At 39.0% G+C, this 22,993-nt stretch overlaps 2 protein-coding genes across 2 annotated transcripts in view; one reads left to right on the top strand and one right to left on the bottom strand.

Moving 5' to 3' along the window:
- Positions 1–4,468, top strand: part of TBC1D9 (TBC1 domain family, member 9 (with GRAM domain)) — an 82,402-nt gene extending 77,934 nt beyond the window's left edge. The window contains exons 19-23 of the mRNA XM_009894173.1: positions 160–225; positions 1,487–1,573; positions 2,473–2,547; positions 2,685–2,785; positions 3,743–4,468. Of these exons, the coding sequence (XP_009892475.1) occupies positions 160–225; positions 1,487–1,573; positions 2,473–2,547; positions 2,685–2,785; positions 3,743–4,468 (1,055 nt within the window). The remainder of the gene's footprint in view (positions 1–159; positions 226–1,486; positions 1,574–2,472; positions 2,548–2,684; positions 2,786–3,742) is intronic.
- Positions 4,469–15,320: 10,852 nt separating this feature from the next.
- Positions 15,321–22,971, bottom strand: ELMOD2 (ELMO/CED-12 domain containing 2). The gene is made up of 8 exons (XM_009894167.1): positions 22,827–22,971; positions 21,639–21,667; positions 20,054–20,148; positions 19,145–19,274; positions 18,064–18,197; positions 17,374–17,442; positions 16,075–16,208; positions 15,321–15,676 (listed from the first exon to the last, which is right to left on the bottom strand). The coding sequence occupies exons 1-8, from the start codon at positions 22,969–22,971 to the stop codon at positions 15,519–15,521; spliced, it is 894 nt and encodes a 297-aa protein (XP_009892469.1). The 3' UTR covers positions 15,321–15,518.
- Between the last annotated feature and the right edge of the window lie 22 nt (positions 22,972–22,993).

Raw genomic sequence — 22,993 nt, 5'->3', positions numbered from 1 at the left:
CTTAGAAGTCAAGTGACTGCCTTATGATCTCGGGCTGTAAAGGGCATACAGGGCTTCCCACGGTGAACGTAGCAGCTTCTAAAATGAAATATTGTAGCAATAATAAATAGAATGGTGTTGAATGCTGAGTATTAATGTACTGTATGTAATGCTGTTTAGGTGCAGCGTGCCACGGAGATCTTACAGAGAAGCTGAAGCTACTGTATAGAATGCATGTTTTGCCTGGTAAGTAAATGATGTTAAAATAGCTGTTGTCTTGTTGAGAACAGACATTTGGAGCAGAGTTGTTTATGACTAGATTTCCCAATTAAAAATTGATTTGTGGGAATTACTGTAGCTGTTTGTGCAGCAGTAAAATAGGAGAGCTTCTACTGTAACCAGGCATGGATTTGGAAAGTCTGAAAGCACCCATGCAGCCCTCTATTGCTCCAGCCACAAACAGGCCATTTATGTGTGTCTCTCACCTGTTTATCTGGGGTTGGTGACATCCCCCATCCATAACAAATACAGTCTTCTTCAGCCTTTGTTACCATAATGCACTTTATTTAACAGTGAAACGAGCTTAAAATGTTCCTGCGTGCCCTGGCTACCTGTTTCTGTCCCCAGTGTTTCTTCTTGATTTCTCCTCTGGGCCCATACAGTTTGCAGAGGGAAGCTCCAGGTTGTTTCATAGATGTGTTTTCTGGGGAGCTGCACAAACTGTTGGACTCTGCTAACTGAGAAAGGCTGTTTAGGGTGGAGAGGGCTTGAAAAAAATCTCAAAACAGTTTTGCCCCTGAAGAAAATGATGTCCTGGAACTGAATCCTCTCTGGTTTGTCACACGTGTGCCATAAAGAACCTATTGCTGCCCTCACTGAACCTGCGATTTAAGTATGTTGCAACTGTTTCAGTAGTTTAACTCTTGTGCACATATACATCCTCTTGGTAAAGATATCTGAAAGCTTTGAGAGGACATTCACCTTCATGTGCTTTGAACATGTGTCCCTGATAGCTCCCAGCTGGCTTTGCTGGAGGTAGGCTTGAGTGATTCACTAATTTACCTGGCAAAAAAGTACAATTTCATTGAACTATACAGAAGAGATCAATTTTTAAGAATGCAGCTTCTGGTATTCGGGGACTGGTAAGCTCATACCAAATCATGACAGGCTGTTTCCAGCTAGGAAAGAAGGGTTCATGCCCGGCTTAGGACATATGCTGAGCTGCACGGAAGAACTTAATGGAAGCAGACATGGGAAGAAGATAGGCAAGCCAGCCTCTGAAGGCAAACAGCTACTTGTTAGTCAGACAGTTTTGGATATCGGGGAGGAGACAGTACAGGTCCAGTTGTTCATCTCCTGTGAGCTGAAAAGAGGTGATTCCTAACCCATCGCATCCTCACACTTTTACTTCTAAAAACTGACATTCTAAATGTATCAATGGAAATCTGTTCTAGTTTTTAATTAAAGGGTGGAATTTTTAATGAAGGAATTTTATTCTATTGCTTAGATCCATCCCCTGAGCAAGAAGAGCCAGACTCTGCTTTTGAAGCTACTCAGTACTTTTTTGAAGACATCACCCCAGAATGTACACACGGTAGGCATCTTTTGTCTCAGGCATGAGAAGATGAGGTAATGCACTTCAGACAACCTGTCTTTTTAGGAAGCTTTTTTATTGGATTAAACTTTGTAAGTGAAGTATTCTCTGTAAAAAGAAGTATGTAGTCTTTGTATATATTTTGATACCCTTAGAGGCGCAGGTGTGTGTACACTAAGAATCCCCCTGGATTGTGCGTTGCAGAAGTACTCTCAGAGCAATGTCATCAGTGTGTTGCAATGGAACTGATTTTGTGACAAGCGCAGCATGTATGTCTTGGTGGAGAATGAGAATAAATATATTGGCTTTCAAGATGCATTTGGATCAGAACTTAAAATATTCTAAAAAACTGAAGCCAAAAGATATATCAAAATGTCGTTCAGCAGTTTGAAATCTTTTTGTGCCCTAATGAGAACCTGGGTCTCATCATTGTTGTCTTAAATGGCATTTTCTTTCCTGAGATATTTGATGCTAAGTTTCTCTCTGATTCAAGAAAAAAATTGCCCATCCTTCAGATTACAGGGGTAAGGAAGGTTGTTTGAAAATACAGATAAGAATTAATAGACTAAGGATGGCAATTTTAAGTCCTGATAGACAAAAGAAGATGCACTAATATAATCACCAAACATATATCATGCTAGAAGCTGTTTGTGTTGTGGTAACAGGGGCTAATCATTGTACTACACAAACAAAACCTAAGATGGTCCCTGTCTTAGTGTTTATATTATTAATTATACAGAATTTGTCAGCAGATTTAAGAATAAGCAAAAATCATCATATCCTTTTTACTCTGCATTTTCTGCAGTGTAAACATTTTATTTTGCACTGTACACGTGAAAAGTATGTATTTATCTGAAACCACACTGATGTCTCTCTTCCCCCGCCCCTCCACTTCCTAGTTGTTGGCCTAGACAGCAGGAACAAACAAGGAGTAGATGATGGGTTTGTTACAGTGAGTCTGAAAACAGACAAAGGTATGCATGGTGTCTCCCTTTGAATTACATCTTTCACTTCTTGTAAAGATGCTCCTTTTGAAAATGGAAAAAAAAAGTATTAATTTAAGGTTTCTTCATGGACTTCCCTGCATCTCTGGGTAATTTGTTGACAATAGGCAAGAAGAGCTCACAAGAGAATCGAAATTATCTGAGAATGTGGAGCCAAGAGAATAAATCCAAAGCAAAAAACGCAAAGGACTTGCCCAAACTGAATCAGGTACTTCTGCTGACACTTACTTATTTTTCATTAACTTTGAATTTTTTTCACATACCTATAAACATTCAATACATTAACACTGAACAAAGGTCTTATTTTGAGGCAGGTACTTTTTTTACCAGAGCAGCAATCAGCTAATTACAGGAGTTAGTTGTTTTCAACACACTGTAACTGGCATTCAGCTCCCAAAACACCCTAAAAATGAGATACACGCATACAGGAATGATAACATTTTATTTTGATCTCCAGACAAAGGGAGATACGACACTGATATCACCAGCTATCTCATAATGTCCGATACACATTACCTGAAAGAAGCATTTCATATTTTGTAATTTATACTGTCAGTCTCATTCCCCTTAGATCCACAGCTGCTAAGGAGGAGGAGACCCATTGGGACAGATGTTTCCTCCGGAGCATATAGGGAAGGTTTATTCTCTGTAGAACAGTGCCGCTTACTTAAGGTAGCCCTAAGCAAATCTCCTTCCTATTTAATTCATTAATTTTGAATTCCAAAAGGCTCGCATCTGATTAAATACCACTGTCAATTAAAAGAGTGCTGCGGGTCTCTTATTTCATTTTTCATTACTTCTCATTAGTTTTATCAGACCCCTAGTTATACTTAGCATCATTCCTACAGGAATATATCCAGCAAAATGAATGCTAAGTGTCTCCGCGCTCACCCTCTGTTGCCCTCCTGTGGCTGCAGAGAAAGAAATTTGTCGTATGTTGGAAGAAACATCCAACAGTTTATTCTGAATAGCTTTGAGAGGGGCAACGCACCTGGCTGCCTAGTCGTAGAAAATGCTTTCTAGACTGCACCTAGATTCCAATTTCACTTTAATCACGTAAACTAATGTGTCATACTGCCATTCCAGACTTTTTAAACTGATTTAGTAGATCTCAGTCTGATTTGTTTCCTGCCATCTCATTGATGTTTCCTCCCTCTGTATTTAGGGACAGTTCATTGAACTCTGCAAGACAATGTACAATATGTTCAGCGAAGACCCCAACGAACAAGATCTGTACCACGCTACCGCTGCTGTGACAAGCTTGCTTTTGGAGATAGGTGAGGTTGGTAAGCTCTTCAGTGTGCAGCCCACAAAAGAGGCAGATGGCAGCGGTAACAACTGCAGCAAAACTATTCAGAGCGAGCTGTTTCCGAAGAAAGAGCACCAGCAGTACCCTCTTGAACAGCACAAGCCGTTCCAAAGCGGCCTCGTCACCAACGATGAGGAGGCCGTTTGCACCGACAGCGCCCTGGGCATGCAGATGGAAGACATCAAGCTCGAAGACTCTTCGCCCAGGGACAACGGAGCCTGTTCTTCCATGCTCATTTCCGATGACGATACAAAAGATGATAGTTCGATGTCCTCCTACTCGGTACTGAGTGCAGGTTCGCATGAAGAAGAGAAGCTGCACTGCGAGGACATCGGTGAAGACACCGTTTTGGTACGGAGCAACCACAGCGCTTCTCTTCGCAGAAGCACGAGCATTGACAGAGACTGGGCCATTACCTTCGAACAATTTTTAGCCTCCCTTTTGACTGAGCCAGCGCTGGTTAGGTACTTTGACAAGCCTGTGTCCATGATGGCTAGGATTACTAACGCTAAAAACGTAAGGATGATGGGTAAACCAATAACCTCAGCCAGCGACTATGAAATCTCGACTATGTCGGGATAAAAGGCAGTCGGGTTTTTTTTATTTATTTTTTTTATTCTGTATTTATTGGTGCCTGGCACAGGCCCTGGTATTTTCAAAACATGGTTGTTTTCACTAATGTGAAAATGTTGGGGTGCAAACTTAATTATCTTGAAGTATAATCACTCTTTCTGTGGGAAATGTTACACAAATGCAAATTTTATTCAAAATACAGAAAAAAATAACAGTTGTCGGTGAAGTGTGTGTATTATTAACCTTGCTGTCAATATAAAATGGTAAAGATTAGTTCTTAATTTCTAAATGTAAACTTAATGCCAATATTTATGTGCGTTTTTAAAATAGACATTATATAGACATCTGACTCTTGGGGAAAAAAATTAACAAAATGGGAAGTAGTTAAAATTTAAAGGGACACTGGCAACCTGAATAGGACCTCAGGTGAAATTAAGTTCCAGGCAACATCCCTGAAGGATAATTTTATTTCATATAACTTTTCTTTTTTCAAAAAGGATAATGGGTTTTCACATCTGTTTCAATTTTTTTTTTTTTTTGATTATATGAAAGATCCTTTCAGTGACCCCTGCCTGGCTCCTGACTTCCTCTGCTTGAGACTGATACGCTCAAATGGAGATGGAGAAGTCCATCCCGAGCCTCACTGGCAGGCACATCCGGCAAATGTGGTTAACTGTGATGATTTCTGCTCCAACAGAAGGCAGAGCCCATTTCCCTGGGTTCAGCGGCCTCTGGCTGCACCAAACCCAGCAGAGAAAAAGCCCTTTGCCAGCTGTGGCCACCAGGGAAAGATCTCCAGCATGACCCTGCCTGGAGCTGTATTCCTAACCAGCAGACTTGGAAGCTTTGCTGGTGTGCTCCAAAGACAGCATATGCAGGTCCCAGAACAGATTGGTAGAGTCTCTTTTTAAAAATTGAAAGCTGTTTTTAAAAGTTAAAAAGATAAATAAATATATATATATATACTTCTAAGGCTGGATCTACAGCATATATAGCTTAGCTCTTAAAACTAACCTTTACCACCAACCTATTATATCCTTGTTAGATTAAGAAAATAAAAACCTGTATTGCATAAGTCTTCATATACAACAGTGTAAAGTAGCAGTAATGAAGAAAACCTGCAAGATAATGTAACTGAATGTTTAAGTCTTACTGAGAACACTGTCACTTTATATATAATGAATAGTATCCTGTATCAACTTACTGAATAATATGTTAAAATGAAAACTGGAGCACCTGCACTTTGAATCCTTGCTTCTTTTATACAGATAATCAGGATGGGTTTTTTTAAATTTTGTTAGCTGTTTTTTAATTCATATTTGTTCAGTTCAGGATCACGCCTACATGCCTAATCTTTATTTGCTGTTTTGAGAATATTTTCTGTAGAATACTGTTGATTTTTTTTATACTCCTGTATATTGCATCCATGTAACTTGCAGATTTTTTTAGCAGAAGCTATGTTTAATTCTTTTGTTTTAAAAGAATGCTTTACTGTCAGTCAAAGTGGTTTTTAACCACAAATAGGTAATGTGAACAAATAAAGTACACTCTGCACAGATTTGATTTTTAACTATTAAAGTCATGCTAGAGGGAAAAGCAGGTGATGGTGGTTCATTACACAGACAAATGACTTTGGATATTCAACACCAGATTTCAGAACAAAAACATTTGGGGTTTTTCCATGCCTGGCTTTGTTTAACACTTGAATGTGTTTCATTTCATCTGCAACAAGCAGTGCATGCAAGTTTTGCTCACATACCCGATTTCATTAAACAGTTTTCCCTGCTATGCTTGCATTTGGTGACAACAGTTGTTACTACTTTTTAAGACCCCCAGATATTTTATGACCCATCTGTGCCTCGCTGTAGCTCCTTAGGCATGCTTTTAAGGCTTCATGTAGTAGAATGTTTTTTACAGGGTAGTGGTAAGCTGAGATGTCAGCCTCAAAAACCACGGCAGTGACAGAACAGGCATGGATGTGCTCTATTCAGTGAATTACATTTTTGAAACTTACCATCTATTTGTGTGTATATAAAGTTAATTTATAAAATACAGCTGTTAATTTCTGAGCAGTGCTCATACATCCCTTGTCTCAGGCAGTTTACTGTTGATTGTTTTTTTCTTTTGTTGGGAGTAGAGTTCTCTCCTTTATAATTTAGCCATATGTAGACTACATATAACAGTATGGAAAAGCAATACAGTCTTTCTGCATATGAGACTATGTGGATGGGTTAATGTGTATCAAATAATGATATTCTTTTGAATCTCCATTTTGAAGAATGTGACTTTGTTTTAACTTAAGATGCCAAGGCCAAGCAGAGTGCTTTATTGTAATACCTGGCAGCTGAATAAGTTATTACAGAAGTCTTCAGCACTAAGGGTTAACATCCTTAAACGGACTGTTGACCTTTTCAAGTTTGCAGATCCCTAAAATATTTGGGGTTTAGGTGTCTGTCCTGGTAAAGTGAATTTAAGCCTATCGGCAATCTTCCACACACCTCTAGAAATGCACAGACCACCCCTGAAAAACATGTCTTTATCTGAAAAGGGCTTCTCGGCTTTGCTCCACACCCCACCTGCAGGGCTGGGGGTACAACGCATCATGAAAATTATTTTGCTCTTACAGCTCCTGTAACAAGAAGAGGCATCCGTAAGCGGAACTCTGGTTCAGGAGCCACTTTACAAGGCATCTTCTTTTTGTTTTGCTCCAGCAGCCTTCCTTATGGTCCTGATCACCTCACCAAAACTCCTAAGCGTAATCCAGGGCATCTTTAAGAATGGCTTTGCTGTAGGTAGCAACCAGGTGAGCTGACTTTCTCCTGATTTTTTGGGTGAGGCTGCTCACCTGATCAGGGCCACACCAAATGGCCACCTGGCAGTTGCCTGTTTGATGACAAGCTCTCCTGTGACCTGTTCTTTAGTAGCTGGGTGGGAGCTGATGAGAGACGATCGACAGGAGTTCAACTGAGCAGCATTTGGTGATGTGAAACCTTCGACAAAACGTGAGTGAATATTTTTTAAAGTCTTATCTGTAGGCATAGTTATGCTACACAAGCAAGTTGGTATGGCTTTAGAAGTGCCTGTGTCTTGTCTTTTGTGTGCTTTCAGATAGAGTCTCTTTAATCTGAGCTGTAAAGTTTTGTTCAGGCTGTTAGTCTCACAGCTGGAAAAAGAAAAAAAACATCTATTTTTTTCTTCTTCAGAGCCGAAATCTGTCAGTGGACGCTGACATGTGCTGCTTTTCTAGCTTGGTAAGAGCCTGCTGGCAGCAGGGCACTGCCTGCCTGCCAAGAGACAGGCAAGAGATGATGGAGGAGTGAGAGCTTATTATATAGAGCTTCTCTATTTAAAAAAAAAACAACAAAACAACCTCTTAATTTAAAAAAAACAAACATTCTTCTCAAGTTTTCTTCCAATCTCTTTCAACTTATTCAGATGCTGATAGTATATGAAAGTTCAAGGGTGCTTATTTCCTTCACTGCAGCATCTTACAGCTCCTGCATTCCAGACGTCATTAGAGCTGAGGGTTGTGTTTTGAGACTTGTAAAGGTTTGTGTTACACGAGATGTGGGCAAGCAGACAGAAAGCTTGTTATGGGATGTATTAAACCTACTGAAAACTTGACATCAAAACTGTAGTAAAGAGAAAAGCACCTTAGGGGCTCTCACAGAGTGACGCTGGAGCTTCTGTTATAGTAGATGTCATATGTCAGGTGTTGTGTTGTATACTAAGATGGTAGAGACTGGTATGGTATATAAGGTGTGGCATGTAAGGGGGCTGTGGGAGAGAAAGGAATAGCCTTCAAGCAGTTGATCAAGCGAAGAGAAGAACTTTTGCTTGGGAAGCTGTGCTGCCGGCTCTGGTTCCTCAGCTCTCCAAGCTTCTGGATCCCTCCTGATGCAGGGTTATTAATCTTGCAGCACCATTTTGAAAACGGTAATTTGGTCTCTCGACAGTAGGTGTGATACGGAAACCAACAAACTGTTTGGAAGAGTTTAAATTCCATCAGGTTACTTAGAGCAACAAAACGAAGCTGGTGCGTAAGCAGTGTAAGCCCACAACCTGTCTAAATGGAAAAGCAATAGATGGGAGAAGGCACCTGTGGCTGTACCAGTGTAGTACAGGCGGGGAGCACAGCTCTTCCCAAGTCCCCACCAGCTTGGGTTGGGTGCACGATGATGAGTTCCAGTGCTGTTACTCTCCAAACTTCTGGCATCCATGCGAGCAACTTAATCATAATCTCTTGTCTGTTCCAGTTCTTGGTGATTCAGTAATAATGAGGTATGCTGTAGCTAGAAGATGCCTTTTATCAGAAGTGAAATATTAACTGTAAAAAATACTTGATGCTGTTCTATACATTTTTGTAAGAAAAATGGCCTTGTCGGGCTTAGACTAAAACATCTCGGGGGGGAAAAAGAGGAAATACTGAGGAATAGCATATGGGTTGGTAGGTGAGCTCAGCCTACGGTGGTGCCTTGGCATCCCAGCCTTTTTCTTAGCCGGAGCAGCGGGTTCCCATGCCCGGGGCCTTCCTTCGGACCCAGCATCAACGCCCGATGCTGCGGGAGACAGCTGGCCCGTGCCTGGAGCTCACTGGTGCAGATACACACCGAGGCATAATGTGATAGCAAGAATGAAAGTAAAGCAGTCGCGTCTGTTACTGAGCCTTATCCTCTGGTTGGAGAAAAACATTTCTTTTATGCTATTTCTGTTTCTTTTCATTAGAAGATAGTCTTGAGTCAAATCTTATGTGTATGCCACTTCAAGTGGCAACTGTGACTTTTAATGCTCATTTAAAATGCTGATTTATTCAATAGTGAAAACACAAATTAGCCCAACAGCTAATAATTAGAACTGTGGCAGCGAACATTACGTAGGATTATGGCTAATAACAGAAATGTGTGACACATGCTGGTTGCTGTGTAGGAGCATTTCAGTGCTGGGAACACAAGGGATGAACTACAGGACGTTAGTCTTAACTGCAGGGCAAGATGCTCCCAATAAATGGTGGCAGATAACATCTCAAAGCGTGTCACATCAGAAGATAATTTAATTCTGGTTCTTCCCTTTTCTGCAGTACTCAATGTTTCAATTTAAATTTCCTGAATAGCTGCTTCCTCATCTCATTTTCTAAAATAACTGGTATTTGCATAACTGACCAACTTGACATTAGGGGTTTGGAGGAGTGGGATGTTTCTGTAGCGCAGGGCCTGTTCTATCCTTCCGAAGAACTAAAAATTACTACAGGTGAGATCTTGTAGCTCTCATGTAGTGGCGCTTTGGTACATGAATAGAAGCATTTGGTCTGCAAAATTCAGGAATAGAAGCAAAGCCTACCTGAGAAATACAAATGGAACTGAAAAAACAAGTAAATTACTTGACGTAGTTTGCATGGAGATGAAAGCATGATAGAAGATACAGAGGTAAAAGTGTTTTCTTGGTTAAAAAAATAAAAGAAAAAAAGACATTAAAACATATCAAGGTTTCTTTCTCCAGAAAAGTTCTCCCAAGTTCTACAAATCTTAGTTTTGTTCCTGGAGTTTTGCTCTCCTGAACAAAAACGCTTGCACTTTGAGTTGACTCCAAGAGTTAACTTCCAGGTCCTTCAAACAAAATCCTTGTGGTTTTGGGGGTTTTGGTTGGGCTTTTGTTTTGTTGGGGTTTTTTTGTTTGTTTATTTTTGATGTTTTGGGTTTTTTTAAGCTTAAAACAGAGCTTCTTTTAGTGAAGATTTCAAGAGCAACTGACATAAAGCAGTAATAAATCTCTACGCCTACCCCTTGCAGCAGAGTACGGCAGCCTACCCCTGTAATATTCTCTTACATTCCATAATCTAAATGCTGGTCCGTCACTGAAGAGAGCAATGTAGTGCTGTAGCTCAAGAAACTCAGCAAAACTCCTCTCTGCCTCCTGCCAACCCAGTATGCTTTTCGTATATGCTATACATCAGGGAAGTGAGGTCTCCTTTCTGTGGTATGGACCAAAAGAATTTGAGAGAAGGGATGCCGCTACCTTTCAGGTCAGGTATGGAACGAAGGGAGAGGATGGCTGCGAAGCCCCTCAACTGGCCCAACAGAGAGCTTTTCTTCATCCTAGTGCCCTCTGTCTGTGCCATACACCCTGGTGGTGGCTTCAGTTAGGAAGCCCAGGTTGACGAAGGTCGGGGCAGTGAGGGAGTGTTAAAGGCCATAAAGCACACACATTCATAATGCGTGTCAAACCCGGGCTCTCCCATTGCCCAATTTCCTGTTACAACAGATGTATGAGGTCAGGGGGAGTTGCGTGTAAGCATGTATCAGACTACATAGTATCAGACTAATCTTGAGAGTTAAAAACAAACGCTTTTTGTATGTATCTCCCAGATTTATATCTTATTTGTTTCTTCTGGTGTTTAAGGTACACATGATGTAAAAACTAGAAAAGGTATGGGAGCCAGCCAGCCGTTGTTCCAGCTCCTGTTGTGTTTTCCAGTTCAGCTTCCATACACACACGTGTTCTGTTGCTAACTATTTGAAGTTTTAATTTTTTTAATAACGCATTAGCGTTATTTCCTAATAATGCCTTTCCTAGGCGCAAATGCAAGCCCAGTATGAGAACTGTAGACACTTCTAAAGTTCTCAGAGCTGGAGGGGGGAAAAAAAACCCACAACAAACCCCCAAAAAACCCAAACATAAAAATAATCCCACCCTCTCAAAAAGCAAAAAAAGAAAGATGGGCTAAAGCTTTCTCTCATATCACAGTGCACGTGGATGAACTGAGAGTGTGGCTAACTGGAAATTGTTACATTTTCTAGCAGGCCTTAACACACTAATGTTGACAATATTTGGGAATAACTCGTTCTTTATTCGCTACCATTGTAAACATCTCTTTCCATTACACAGACATCACGGGTTACATTATTGCTTCTATACTGTGGTAAACAGAAACTTCTATTAGTACGCAGCTACCTAAGCACAGTGTGATAAGAAGAAACTGCCCCCGAGCTGTCTTGGGCTGTTTTTTTTTCTTCCCTAGAGAAAGACAATATACAGACTGGCACAAGAAACATCAGTCCACAGATTGATCACCATTGTACTACAGCAACACAAAATGAGTGTGACAGAAAGAAACAACGGGTTACATCTTTACCACGCACTCACTAGCAGTATTTTCAAGAATACTGACTACTGAACTCCCACCTAACTAAATACGAACTTTTTCATCACGATAATTCTTAAAACAAGGTTAACCAGTATTTTTTTGTAAAATGTTTTTTATTTAAACTAGGATAGGAAATCTGGAAAATGAATGCTTGGGGCTTTGTATGTCTGTGTTTAATTTTTTGTTTGTATTTTCTGTTTTGTTTTTCAAAGAGTGGAAATCCCACACTAGCTGAGATGCTTAAATCGGCCCCTTTACCTATTGTCCTTTAGGGCAAAATGCCCTATTCCTTACGCTGCTGTATCAGATGACAGAAGCACAACCAGTTTAAAAACGTTCTCAGTTTCTTTCCTCCTAAGTAGCACTGTCTTCAAATTGTTTTCCAACCAAGTTGGTTACTTACAAAGCAATGTGTTTACTTATTGAAAGACTAGATTTTACTTTTGCTTGTGGTAAACTTCTACTGTCTTCAGATTAATTTGTTCATGTAGTGGCACCATGTTGCAAGCATACACTAAACAAAAGTGGAGGTAGTTTGTTAAGTTGCTACAGGAACAACAACATAAAATGTAGAGAACCACCTTGTTGTCTTCAGTTTTAGATATTTTTTTTTTCTAAAGTTGCTATTGCATATGAGCTTTCACATAGTGAATGCTTTAAAGAGGCAGCAAGTTAGAAAACTAACAGTACTTGCAAGTTCTAATAAGATAATACATACTTTAAAACATGACAGTTAATAAATAACGAGAATTTACCAAGGTTTTAAGACTCTTAGCATAAAGCATGAGCAACAAATTCTGATGTTAAACAAATTGATTAGATCAACGTGCAGAAAGGTGCCCTACCTCCATTTGGAATCTTCCAGAACTTAAAACTGTCACCCTACAACAGAGTTAGTATAAAGTACCGCTGACTAGTAACATTGTTCTTCCCTAAACACAAATTTACCTTTTTCCATATATTTTCTAGCTACCACCGTAATATAATTAGCCTACCACTGGTGCAAAACAGGGACACCCAGTACTAGTCTACATATAGCGGGGGACTCCTAGACAGAAGGACTGGGCTACTTGATCGTACAAAACTACATGCAAATTCTAACCGTTTACTAGGAAGGTGTATTGGAGCCTAACATAAACATTCACCTTAATTATTACATGCAAACTAATGCATTCCCATATATCTCACTCATCTGATGATGTTTAGGTTTACTTTTTCTCCTTGTATACTGCCAGTTTGCTCCCAGCTCACACTTTGATTTAAAAAAGAAAAAAAAAAGCAGCTAATGAAGATGCATCTCACATTGGGCTCAATTTCCGTTCTACATTAAAATGTCTTAGGTGTGTGATAGCAAATCTGAAACTTCATGGTTGGGCTTTAAAAGCCTCGGCAGAGGTCAAGTGTCAGTCTGCAAGTGAACAAGGAGCCCAGTGAAAGTTTCAAGGCTGGAAAGAGGAGGGTGTAGATGATTTTTGCAATTATTGCCAAAAAAAAAAAAAGGTAGTTTGCAGACACTGGAGTGTGTTAGGTGGCTCAAGCAATTTTGTTACTTGCTAGCAAGCAGTAAATGAAAATAAAGAATGGGATCCCCTTTGCTGCTGCTGCTAAACATACTGGCATCACTTCTGAAATTCAAAAAGTCAGCCTCATGTTGCTTGCAAGGGAGATCTACAAGCAGTAGCAAAAAATAGTAATGAAGGAAGACAAATGTGACAGAAGCTGGGGCTAGAAGGTAACAGGTAACTAACCTCTCAGCCACCAGGAGAGAGTCCGCTTTCCACTTCCTTCCTCAGATTTTAGGAATGTCTCATATCTACAAGAGTCAGAGAAATGGAGCTCTGCTGCAGGACCTAAATCCCAGAACACCCTCCACAGGATCTGAGGTTTTTCAGTGGTGAGAATTACAGGACCCAAGTACCTGGGAGCAGGAAAAGAAGTAGGCTTCCTGTGGTCAGTTGTGTATCTCATCTACTCAGTTCAGCTCACAAGCCATGGCATAACCGTAGATACCACCCTGCACGTGTTAAACTTAGAGATGAGAGTTAAGCAATTCTTATCTAAGGTATCATAAAGAGAAAACAGAACTGCGTTACCTCCTATATATACTGTCTACCCTCAGCAGGAGCTTTCCCACAAATAAGAGACCACCAGCATCTAGGGGATCAATAGCAATTGGGTGGATGCAGTGCAAGACGTCACTAGTTACACAACACAGACTCACAGAATTACCGAGGTGGAAAGGCACCTCTGGGGATCAACTAGTCCAACCCCCCACCCAAGGCAGGGTCACCTAAAGCAGGCTGCTTAGGACCATGTCCACTTGGGTTTTGATTATCTCCAAGGAGATGTAGTACTACATATTATAATAATACATGTAATACTTATGTAGTGTAATGTCACTCATTACAAAAAGGGGTTTGTGGGTTTTTTTTCTTCTCGTGTTCAATATTTCTACTGTTCAGGAAGTTGCTCCTGCACTCTCGTAGTAAAAGTTAAGAGAGAGCAACAGTTTCCCCTGCCCTTCCCTGTACCAACAGGGAAACCTAAATGGTATCCTGAGGTGTTTGTGACTCAGGGACATCAGGTCTAGATGTTAACTAATTTACCTGAGATGATTAAAAAAAAAAAAAAAAAGAGCATGAAAGCTTCTATTAGCATACAAATTTTGTGCCACTGTGTGCTATTTAGGTATATACTGAAAGAATCTCCCAAATAACTCAAGCTTCTAAGGCTATGATCTGGTTACAGAATCAAAATAAAACACTGATTGAATAAAGCAGAAGGCACTTATATAGTAGGTTTTAGAAAATGAAGTGATGGTCATACCAAATCTGTTTAAAGTTGCTTTAAGCAATAATTAGTCACAATATAGATATGTAGTCCTATGGACTAGATTGTCTGAGGATTCCAAGATTAAGGAACATGTTGCAGTTGCATCCCTTCCATGGAAAATATATCTTTGTTAGAGAGTTGTACCTCAGGTGTGAATTTATTTTCACAAAATAGGGATTGCAGCTGCAATAGAGGTTTTTAACGAGTAAACTTTATCAAAGGGCTAAACTAACTCTCTTGTACTTTCACTGAGAATACCCCATTAGCTGCTAAAAGAAAGGACTGACAATAGATACAAAGTCAAGCAGCCTGAGCAGCTAAAGTCCGATTAGAAAGAATTGAACGTTTTTACGGTAGGAATATTTTTAGAACGAGTAGCTTTAGACTGAGGATCTGATCCTCACACTGATGATTTGTGGTTCTTTTTGTTTGTTTGCAAACTAAGCTTTTTCCAAGCATAGGAATTTGCTGGTACAAATCCATGGATAAAAAAACCTTCCTTAGTCAGAAGTAATTTCTAGTAAGTATGTCAGTGGATTAAGCCTCTTCTCCAGAATCATAAGCAACTAATACAACCCCTTCACGGACCTCTTCATTACAGACAAACTTAACATTGAGTGAATGATCGACTACATGTACAGAACAAGAACGCAAATAGTCTAAAACCAGAGTAATTTCAACTAAAAGAAGTTTTTTAAAAGACAATTAACAGTCAAACCTATTCATGGAAATCATGATGCAGCATAAATACCTGCCTTGTGTTCCTGCACCAAGAAGTATAAAAGAAATTGTGAAAGCAAGTGATCCAGAGGCTCTTGAGATTTGTGGGTTGTATTTTATGTTGATGATTTTTTGTTTGTTTTTGTGGTTTTTTTTTTAAAAAAAAGCTGTCCTTTGGAGAATAGCATATAAAGACCTGTAAACAGAGGTTGATTGTCCAAGCTTTCTTAACTGAATTTTGATTTTTTTTTTTAAATGTAAAAAAAAAAAGTTCTATCATGAAACCGTTTTTGGTGAAACACGCAAAACTTCCATCCAAATGCATAATTCCATTTTTGATGCAGAACCTAGTAGACTGCAGAGGAGTTAAGGTTTCTTTGTATTTTGCAAGGTTAGTATCACATCACAATGCAGTAAGAGTCCCTTAATTTTTTCATGGAATTTCTCTCTGTATTGGTTGAAGTGCATAATGCTTTCTGGTTCTTCTTCAAACCAGAACTTGTCAAACTCATAAACCAGATAACCTGTGAAGAAAATAAAAATACTGATCTACAAAAATGACCTTCACGATAATCTGCCTGATCTAGCTAGACTTAGAATGATCCTTTAGACTCTATTCAATCCCTTAAAACAGGGAGTGTTCCATCCCGGTCAACAAGGTTTTGGACACTGTAATAATGAATAAAATAATAAAAAAAAATAATCTGCAAATACTGCATTTTCAGACTGTAGTCTCTAATATATAGAAAGCCATGCAAATTTATCCCTTAAACATACATTTCTGTTGCACAACATTTAAGCATCAGGTGCATTTCCAATACCTGATTCAGAAGACAAATGGCTTGCTCAAGAGAGTGGAGACGCACTCTACATTGTAGGCCTTCCTCTGGTACTCTGTACGGAAGAAGCTGCAGATACTTACAGTAAAACTGATGGAAGTGCTCCATCTGCGGCGATCCAGAGACCATGTTGTACAGATGAGACTTTAAAGCACCATTCTTAAGTAAGCTGTATGCCATTTCTGTCAGATTGATTCCAACTATTGCATACGAATATCTGCAACACCAATAACAGGTCACGTTTTACCTTGTGGATCGAAGGACTTAAAAGCTTCCCTGCAACAGTCTGCATTAGGCTAACTGTAAAAGTCAACTTTTGCTATGATATTTTTTGACAAGCCGAGTCCGGCCTACAGACCGCTCTTTCCATTCCCTGGTGCATCCAACCATGTAAAAGTTATTTAAAAATACTAGTTTTCTATACGCTAGTATGGCAAATGCCTCCTTTAGGCAATAATGAGATGGTAAGGCTAATGAACATTGACCTCAGTTTGCTCATTTGACATCATTAAATCTGCTGGAATATTAGAAATCGAACATCAAAAACATTCTTGCAGTATAAATGGAAAGGCCACCTCAACCTGTTCTTCAAGCTGAAAGAAGTCTGGTTTTCTGTTGCATGGTATAGAAAGAACCACAACCGAAATTCATAAAGGACTGTTAAAACAAGTGTTTCTGGGAGAAGGGGGTGGGGGGCAGAATTCTTTTGTGTCAATGATGTGGGTATTTAAGTGATCTAAATGTCTCTGATATCCCATTCATGACCTAGTTTCGCAAGGTAATATTATTTACAATTGAGGCCATGAAAGCCTCCCATTCTTGGTAGGTGATTGAATTAACTTGGGGACTAGATGGACCAGGTGATATATGCAGATTTACCAGCTCTCCTCTGTATCTGACTGGTTCTAGAGTATATTTCCCTGTAAAATGAGCTCAATCTTTTAATATGCAAAGCTGAACAACAACAAACATATATTTGTATATACTTATTACAGAACAGAAACCTAGCAAAAAAAGGGATCCCAACGCAGGATCAGTAAGGAGACGAAAAGTAAGTATTCATTTCTAAATCTAATCTAAGCCTATTAAAAATAAAGCTAACTAAGATGTTAAAGGTGTTCATTGTGTTAACCAAAGCCAATATTTTGCAACATTTTTGTCCCAACAAGTCTACTCAGGGGAAAAAAACAGCTGCACATAGTTCCCAGCTTCAAATTGATTTCTGTGTTTGGTTTCTCATGCCTTTTTACTTTGGCCCTTTTTTCATCCTTTAATGGAAAAAAACACAAATATTTTCCTCTTTATTTTCAGGACACATACTTGGCAGTCTTCACATGAGCTCTTAGACAGAACAAGCCAGAGAAAGTCATATAGAGACTTACCCCAGCTTTGGGTGGTTTGAACGAGAAAGGATCTGACGAGCTTCATCGGTGTAATGCTTACTAAAATACCTGTCAGTTTAAAACAGAATCTTCCATTATTTTTTTTAAGATCATATTAAAAAAAATCATGTATTCAATATCAAAATGTGTAGCTTTAAACTAAAGCTGAATACTGCTCGGTACTGAAAAATGGTACAAAATGAAGACCAAGGAAAAGGTAGCAAATTAAATTATATTCAACATGAACTAATACAGGGAAAAAAAAATTACTGAAATTATTGTGATCTTAACATCAAATATAAAGTTCCCCCAGGTCCACAAATTAGCTTAGCAAACTTATGCAAACCTATTTATTTTTAATTACAGTAATTCAGGATTTTTAAAATCTTTTGACAAGTTACTTTCTAAATTATAACCTACCACATCTATAATATGACAATAAAAAAATAAGTTGTCTCGGGCAACTTTCTGTTCCTCCCCTCACTTGCTGGCCTCTACCCAACCACACGTTTGCAGATGTGGAGCCGCTAGAAATGTTGCCTTATTTAGAAAATACTGGTTTTCACTGTACAGAAGCCACCATTTCTATTTGCTTCTCTTCAGTCTTCATTAGAAATAGCACTAACTAGAGAAAATACATAGATACTGAAAATTGGTTACAAGAGAAATTAAATACTTCTTTTCACTTACACCAGATTCACTAAGCCCAGCAGGCCCATTCCTCTGAAGTCTGTTTTGGGGTCGTCCCCTTGGAAGCCAATGTCACACCACTGCTTGGTGATTCTGGCCTTCAGATTCTCATGAGGCATCAGCAAATTCCAAAGCTGCACAAATATGCTTCCATGTTATGCACAGCTGCTAAAGTATTCCAAGTCACATCATTCAGAACGCTTGCCGCTGCACATTAGAAACCGTTCACCAAGCAACAAGATACAATCTGCATGCTGTTCTTTTCCGTTAGGGGCAATCTGGAGTCATACTACAATGGCTTACTTCAGCAATTATGAAAATGATTACATTTAACATTAAATGCGATGATTTCCCTTCACGGACAAAGCCACTGTATCAGTACTAAACAAACAAGGACTTGTTTCACTTCAGAAATTAATGTATGCATCATTTTCTGATAGGACAGCTATAAACTGAAACACAAATTCTCAGTGAATGCTTACTTAACGCGTCAATGTTGGGATTTGCATAGCAAGTTGAGATAATTATGAAATGCTAAGAAAATGACATGCTAATATATTTGCACAGTAGAACCTATTTAAAAAAGCCTCAAGCAGTATTATAGTATTTGCTTGCTATTATTTATTGTTATCTAAAATCCATTACTGATAGTTTTTATCTTCCAGCATTAAACTATCCTCTTTGACATTGACTGGGATGCAGTAATAAGAAAACACGGGTGTCTCTTCTTATTTAGTAATTACTGGTTTACAAAGTTAGACATGTTCATAAGGTTCAGTATCTTCTTAGTTAGGATGCTTCGGTGACCCGTTACAACATTTTTTTGCTACTTACATGTTGCTATGTCTGGTATCACAAGAAATAATCCCAGTGCAAGTAACTCTAGTTTACTAATTTGTTTTGCTTTGATGTTGTATTTTAATGTGTCACTTCTATAACGGCTTAGCAGTTCACAAGTAGAAAAGAGCTTTAAATAGGCCAGCTGGTAAGAATACTATCAATAAACTCAGTTCATTCAAGCAGTTGGACGTGGAGGGGGAAAACAAACAAACAGCTTTTGTATTTAAAAGATTATTTTCACCTCAATTAACTGTTCCTCGTGTTCTTCGTTATCCGAATCATACGGGACCTTCCTCAGATTTTCCACGTTCAAATAAAGTTTTTTATAACCTGATATCTGCAGTAAGGATATATGCAGATTTGTCTTAAACCTGAAATAATAACAAAACACCACACACAGAAGCTATAAAGAGGTGTAGTTATCCATAAATTCTTGCTTGAACTACCAGATAAGACCTTCCTTATGTTAATGTAACATAAACACTAGAATTATGACATCCTTTATGTTTACCTTTCAAACTACATGAATCTTATTTCTACTTAAAAAAAAGACTCTAGCCAATTCCAGTACTGCGGAGTCAGGCCCTATTCACTTAAATTAGGGAAATACAAAAATAACTTTGCTAAAATCTGTGATGACACAGGAAAACTCAGTATATCATCCTGACCCCTGTACCTTCACCTACCCCCAAACTTTTTGTAAGTCTCGAAATGAAACTTTGAAGCTATAAGTATTTCTGACAAAGAAGCATTTCATTTTGAAGTTTTGACTATTCACAATTTTTCCTCTCAACTGCTCCTAATTACTTATGCAGATGAATGCAAAGGCATCACTATACTCTCTCAAATATATCTAAGCAATTACATAGTCATGTAATCAACCTGTGCGATAATCATATTACTTACAAATAAGGAGTAACAGAAGGGACCTGCAAGACAGAGATGCAGTTACCCCAAATCCATGTCAATTAAAACTTTGAAATTTATTTTCTAGAACTGAAGAGGACATAACCATACCTTATTTTCTAATTTCATTCTAATCATTTATGCTGAATGGCCTAATATTGTATCAGATTAAGCAACTGCAAGAGCATGACAAGATGTCAGTATTATCTGGCACGAAGAACTTATGTTCAGGTTCCACACATACCCTGTATCCTTCTGTTCAATTTTCTTTTCTTTCATTACATCTCTGACACACTTCTCCACTTCAGCTTCCTCAGCATGTACAGCATTTCTTAAAACCTAGGAAGTTAACACAGTAAAAGACCTCATGAGGAATGCACAAATCTATCATCTATTTCATTCTTATTTCTCAGCTTCTGTGTACCTGCCATGTATGTATTCTTTACTACAAAAGGAGAACAGCCAATTTATTGCAAATGTTTACAATAAATGGGCTCAAATTGCGTGTAAAAGATCTGCAGTAATTACGTAAAAGCATAACTTGTAACTTTGTCAGACTGTAAATGACAGTCTTTACACTGGAGTCCCATAAAGAATATATAAAAAGCTCAAGTTGCTTAGTCTAAGTTCTCGTTTGCTTTCAAATGCTGAATTGAAACATGGTTTTCCTAATCCATTTGAAATAAACACAGCTATCGAGTAGCAAAATTGATAAAACATCAATAAGGAAAGAATGCTTCAGAATTAGGGGACAGCAAACTAACAAAGTTGAGGTTTCAGTGCTGGAGTGACACAAAATAAGTTCCATGTTAAGATGCTGCTACTCTGCAGCCTTCTAGAGTAAGGGGCAAATACTACTAATGATAATTATACGCTGCCCACCTAAAATCACTTTCTAACAATTTAACTTTGTCTTCTCAACTTTTTATGGTCACAATGCATTCTTTAATACAAGTTATGCTACTACCAAAGCAGCTTCATTTCAGTAAAGCAAAATGTTAACTCTTTAAAACTGAACATTAATACATTTGATAAAATCATTTAATTAAAAGATGCTGAAAGACCCACTCATACTGTGCTCTATGGCAACAAAGATACTTGTGGCAGTTACTAATTCTCTCTCAGCATCACACTGCAGTGATCAGCTAGAAAAGGGAGAATGAAGTCCCCACACTGTCTAAAGAAGAAAAAGTTTTTTTTCAAGATATGCAAATTTGAGGGTTTAAAGTGTTAGCTTATAACTGCTACAGCACAATCAGAACGAGCTTGACAGTTAAATGTCTACCTGCAAACTTGCATTACATTTTTTCAACAACTCAAGACGTTGTTGCATATGCTGCTTTTAATCACTTTATCCAAAGACGTTGTTGCATATGCTGCTTTTAATCACTTTATCCAAAGACGTTGTTGCATATGCTGCTTTTAATCACTTTATCCAAAGACGTTGTTGCATATGCTGCTTTTAATCACTTTATCCATATCGTTTACCTGTACCACACCTCTGGTTTCCACAAAAACAGCAAAAGAGATTGTTGTGACAGGGAGAACGGACCCTCTCCAAGAACAGAAGCTCTGTGTAACAGCCCGTCTGACTTGCTGCTAAAGAGATGCTAAAGAGCATCTCTCCTTCAGAGAGATGGACACGCTTGAAGGGAGGTGGGGTTATTTTTGAGGAACCTTGACTAACCCTAGCATACAGAACCCAAAACGCTGTTCTCTCCTCTCTGCCTTTTATTCCTCTACTTTCCTCCACCCTCAAAAAGTAAATGCACATCTTCTTTTCTGGGATCTGTCTCTGAAAGGTTTTATTAATCTCTAGTTTCTTTTACCTTATTCTTTGATGATTCCAGTGAATGTTCTGCAATACAAAAAAAAAAAAAAAGTAATTGTCACAGTTAAATTGAACTGAGTCGCTTTAAATAACTGATAGTAGGTCTTCCTGTGGCATGTAAGTATTACAAAATTTTGCATCCCTTTTAAACAAGTAATTAATCAAAAATTACTCAATCTTAAAACCAACAGGTATCGGGTAACTGAAAGTCTTAACTGACGTAGGATTTTCTTTTTTTTTTTGTAATCCCCAAGTGCAATGCTGAAAATAGACGTGGATTTGTTAAAGCATCGATGAATTATATATACAAAACCAAAGCCAAATTTGAAAAGCCATCAAGACAAAAATATGTCTCTTGGTATTTTCCCATTCTTCGAGATGTTTTTGTGTTTATTACTGAAGCATAAGGAAGCAAAGTCACTTCCTCAAGCTATTGTTAAAATGGCAAAAACTATGAATAGTTTCTTAAATTACTATTTTAGATCAAAATTCTGCACCATGCAGAACTGTTCATTTAATCACTCTTCCTCCCTCCCCCCCAAAAATGAATTCACGGCTGTTCTGTGAGGCTTTTCTAATAACAGGAAGGTAAGAACATACAGAAAGTGATGGGGACACTCTGGGGGAAAATACCAAATTTCTGATTCATTTTTTGCAGCTAAGTGGAACTATCTTAGCCAAGCAGGCAAGGAAACTACACCTGGCATTCTGATTTAAAATCTTCAGGAAGAAGGGAACAGTGAAAACGTGGTCCAGGGGATGCATGCTGCACTTGGGAGTGGTTCTGTTTTCCAACAATTGCTTTTCGTGATGTTTCTACAGATCTAAGCCGGTCCTCGGGCAGAACTTATTGTGGCCTTCCAGTACCTAAAGTGGGGCTACAGAAAGATGGGGAGGGACTCTTTATCAGGGAGGGTGGTAATGGGATGAGGGGTAACGGTTTTAAACTGAAAGAGGGGAGATTTAGATTAGATATTAGGAAGAAATTTTTCACTGTGAGGGTGGTGAGGCACTGGAACAGGTTGCCCAGAGAAGTTGTGGATGCCCCATCCCTGGAGGTGTTCAAGGCCAGGCTGGATGGGGCTGTGAGCAACCTGGGCTGGTGGGAGGTGTCCCTGCCCATGGCAGGGGGGTTGGAACTTGATGGTCTTTAAGGTCCCTTCCAACTGACCCATGCTACGATTACCTATGCTCAGCGTCCGCTGCGCCCCTGCCTTCGCGCCATCGAAGACGCGCTGCAATTCGCACTTCCGAGTCAGCAGCCTCAAGATCCACTTCAGCCAAAACCGAACGTAGTTGCTGTACAGGAACCCCCACAAGTACACCAACATCTTCTGCGTGAGGAAAGCCCGG

This window comes from Charadrius vociferus, unplaced genomic scaffold (genome assembly GCF_000708025.1).
Source record: "Charadrius vociferus isolate BGI_N301 unplaced genomic scaffold, ASM70802v2 scaffold21, whole genome shotgun sequence".
NCBI classification, from domain to species: Eukaryota; Metazoa; Chordata; class Aves; order Charadriiformes; family Charadriidae; genus Charadrius; species Charadrius vociferus.
This window is presented reverse-complemented; position numbering and strand designations above follow the sequence as displayed.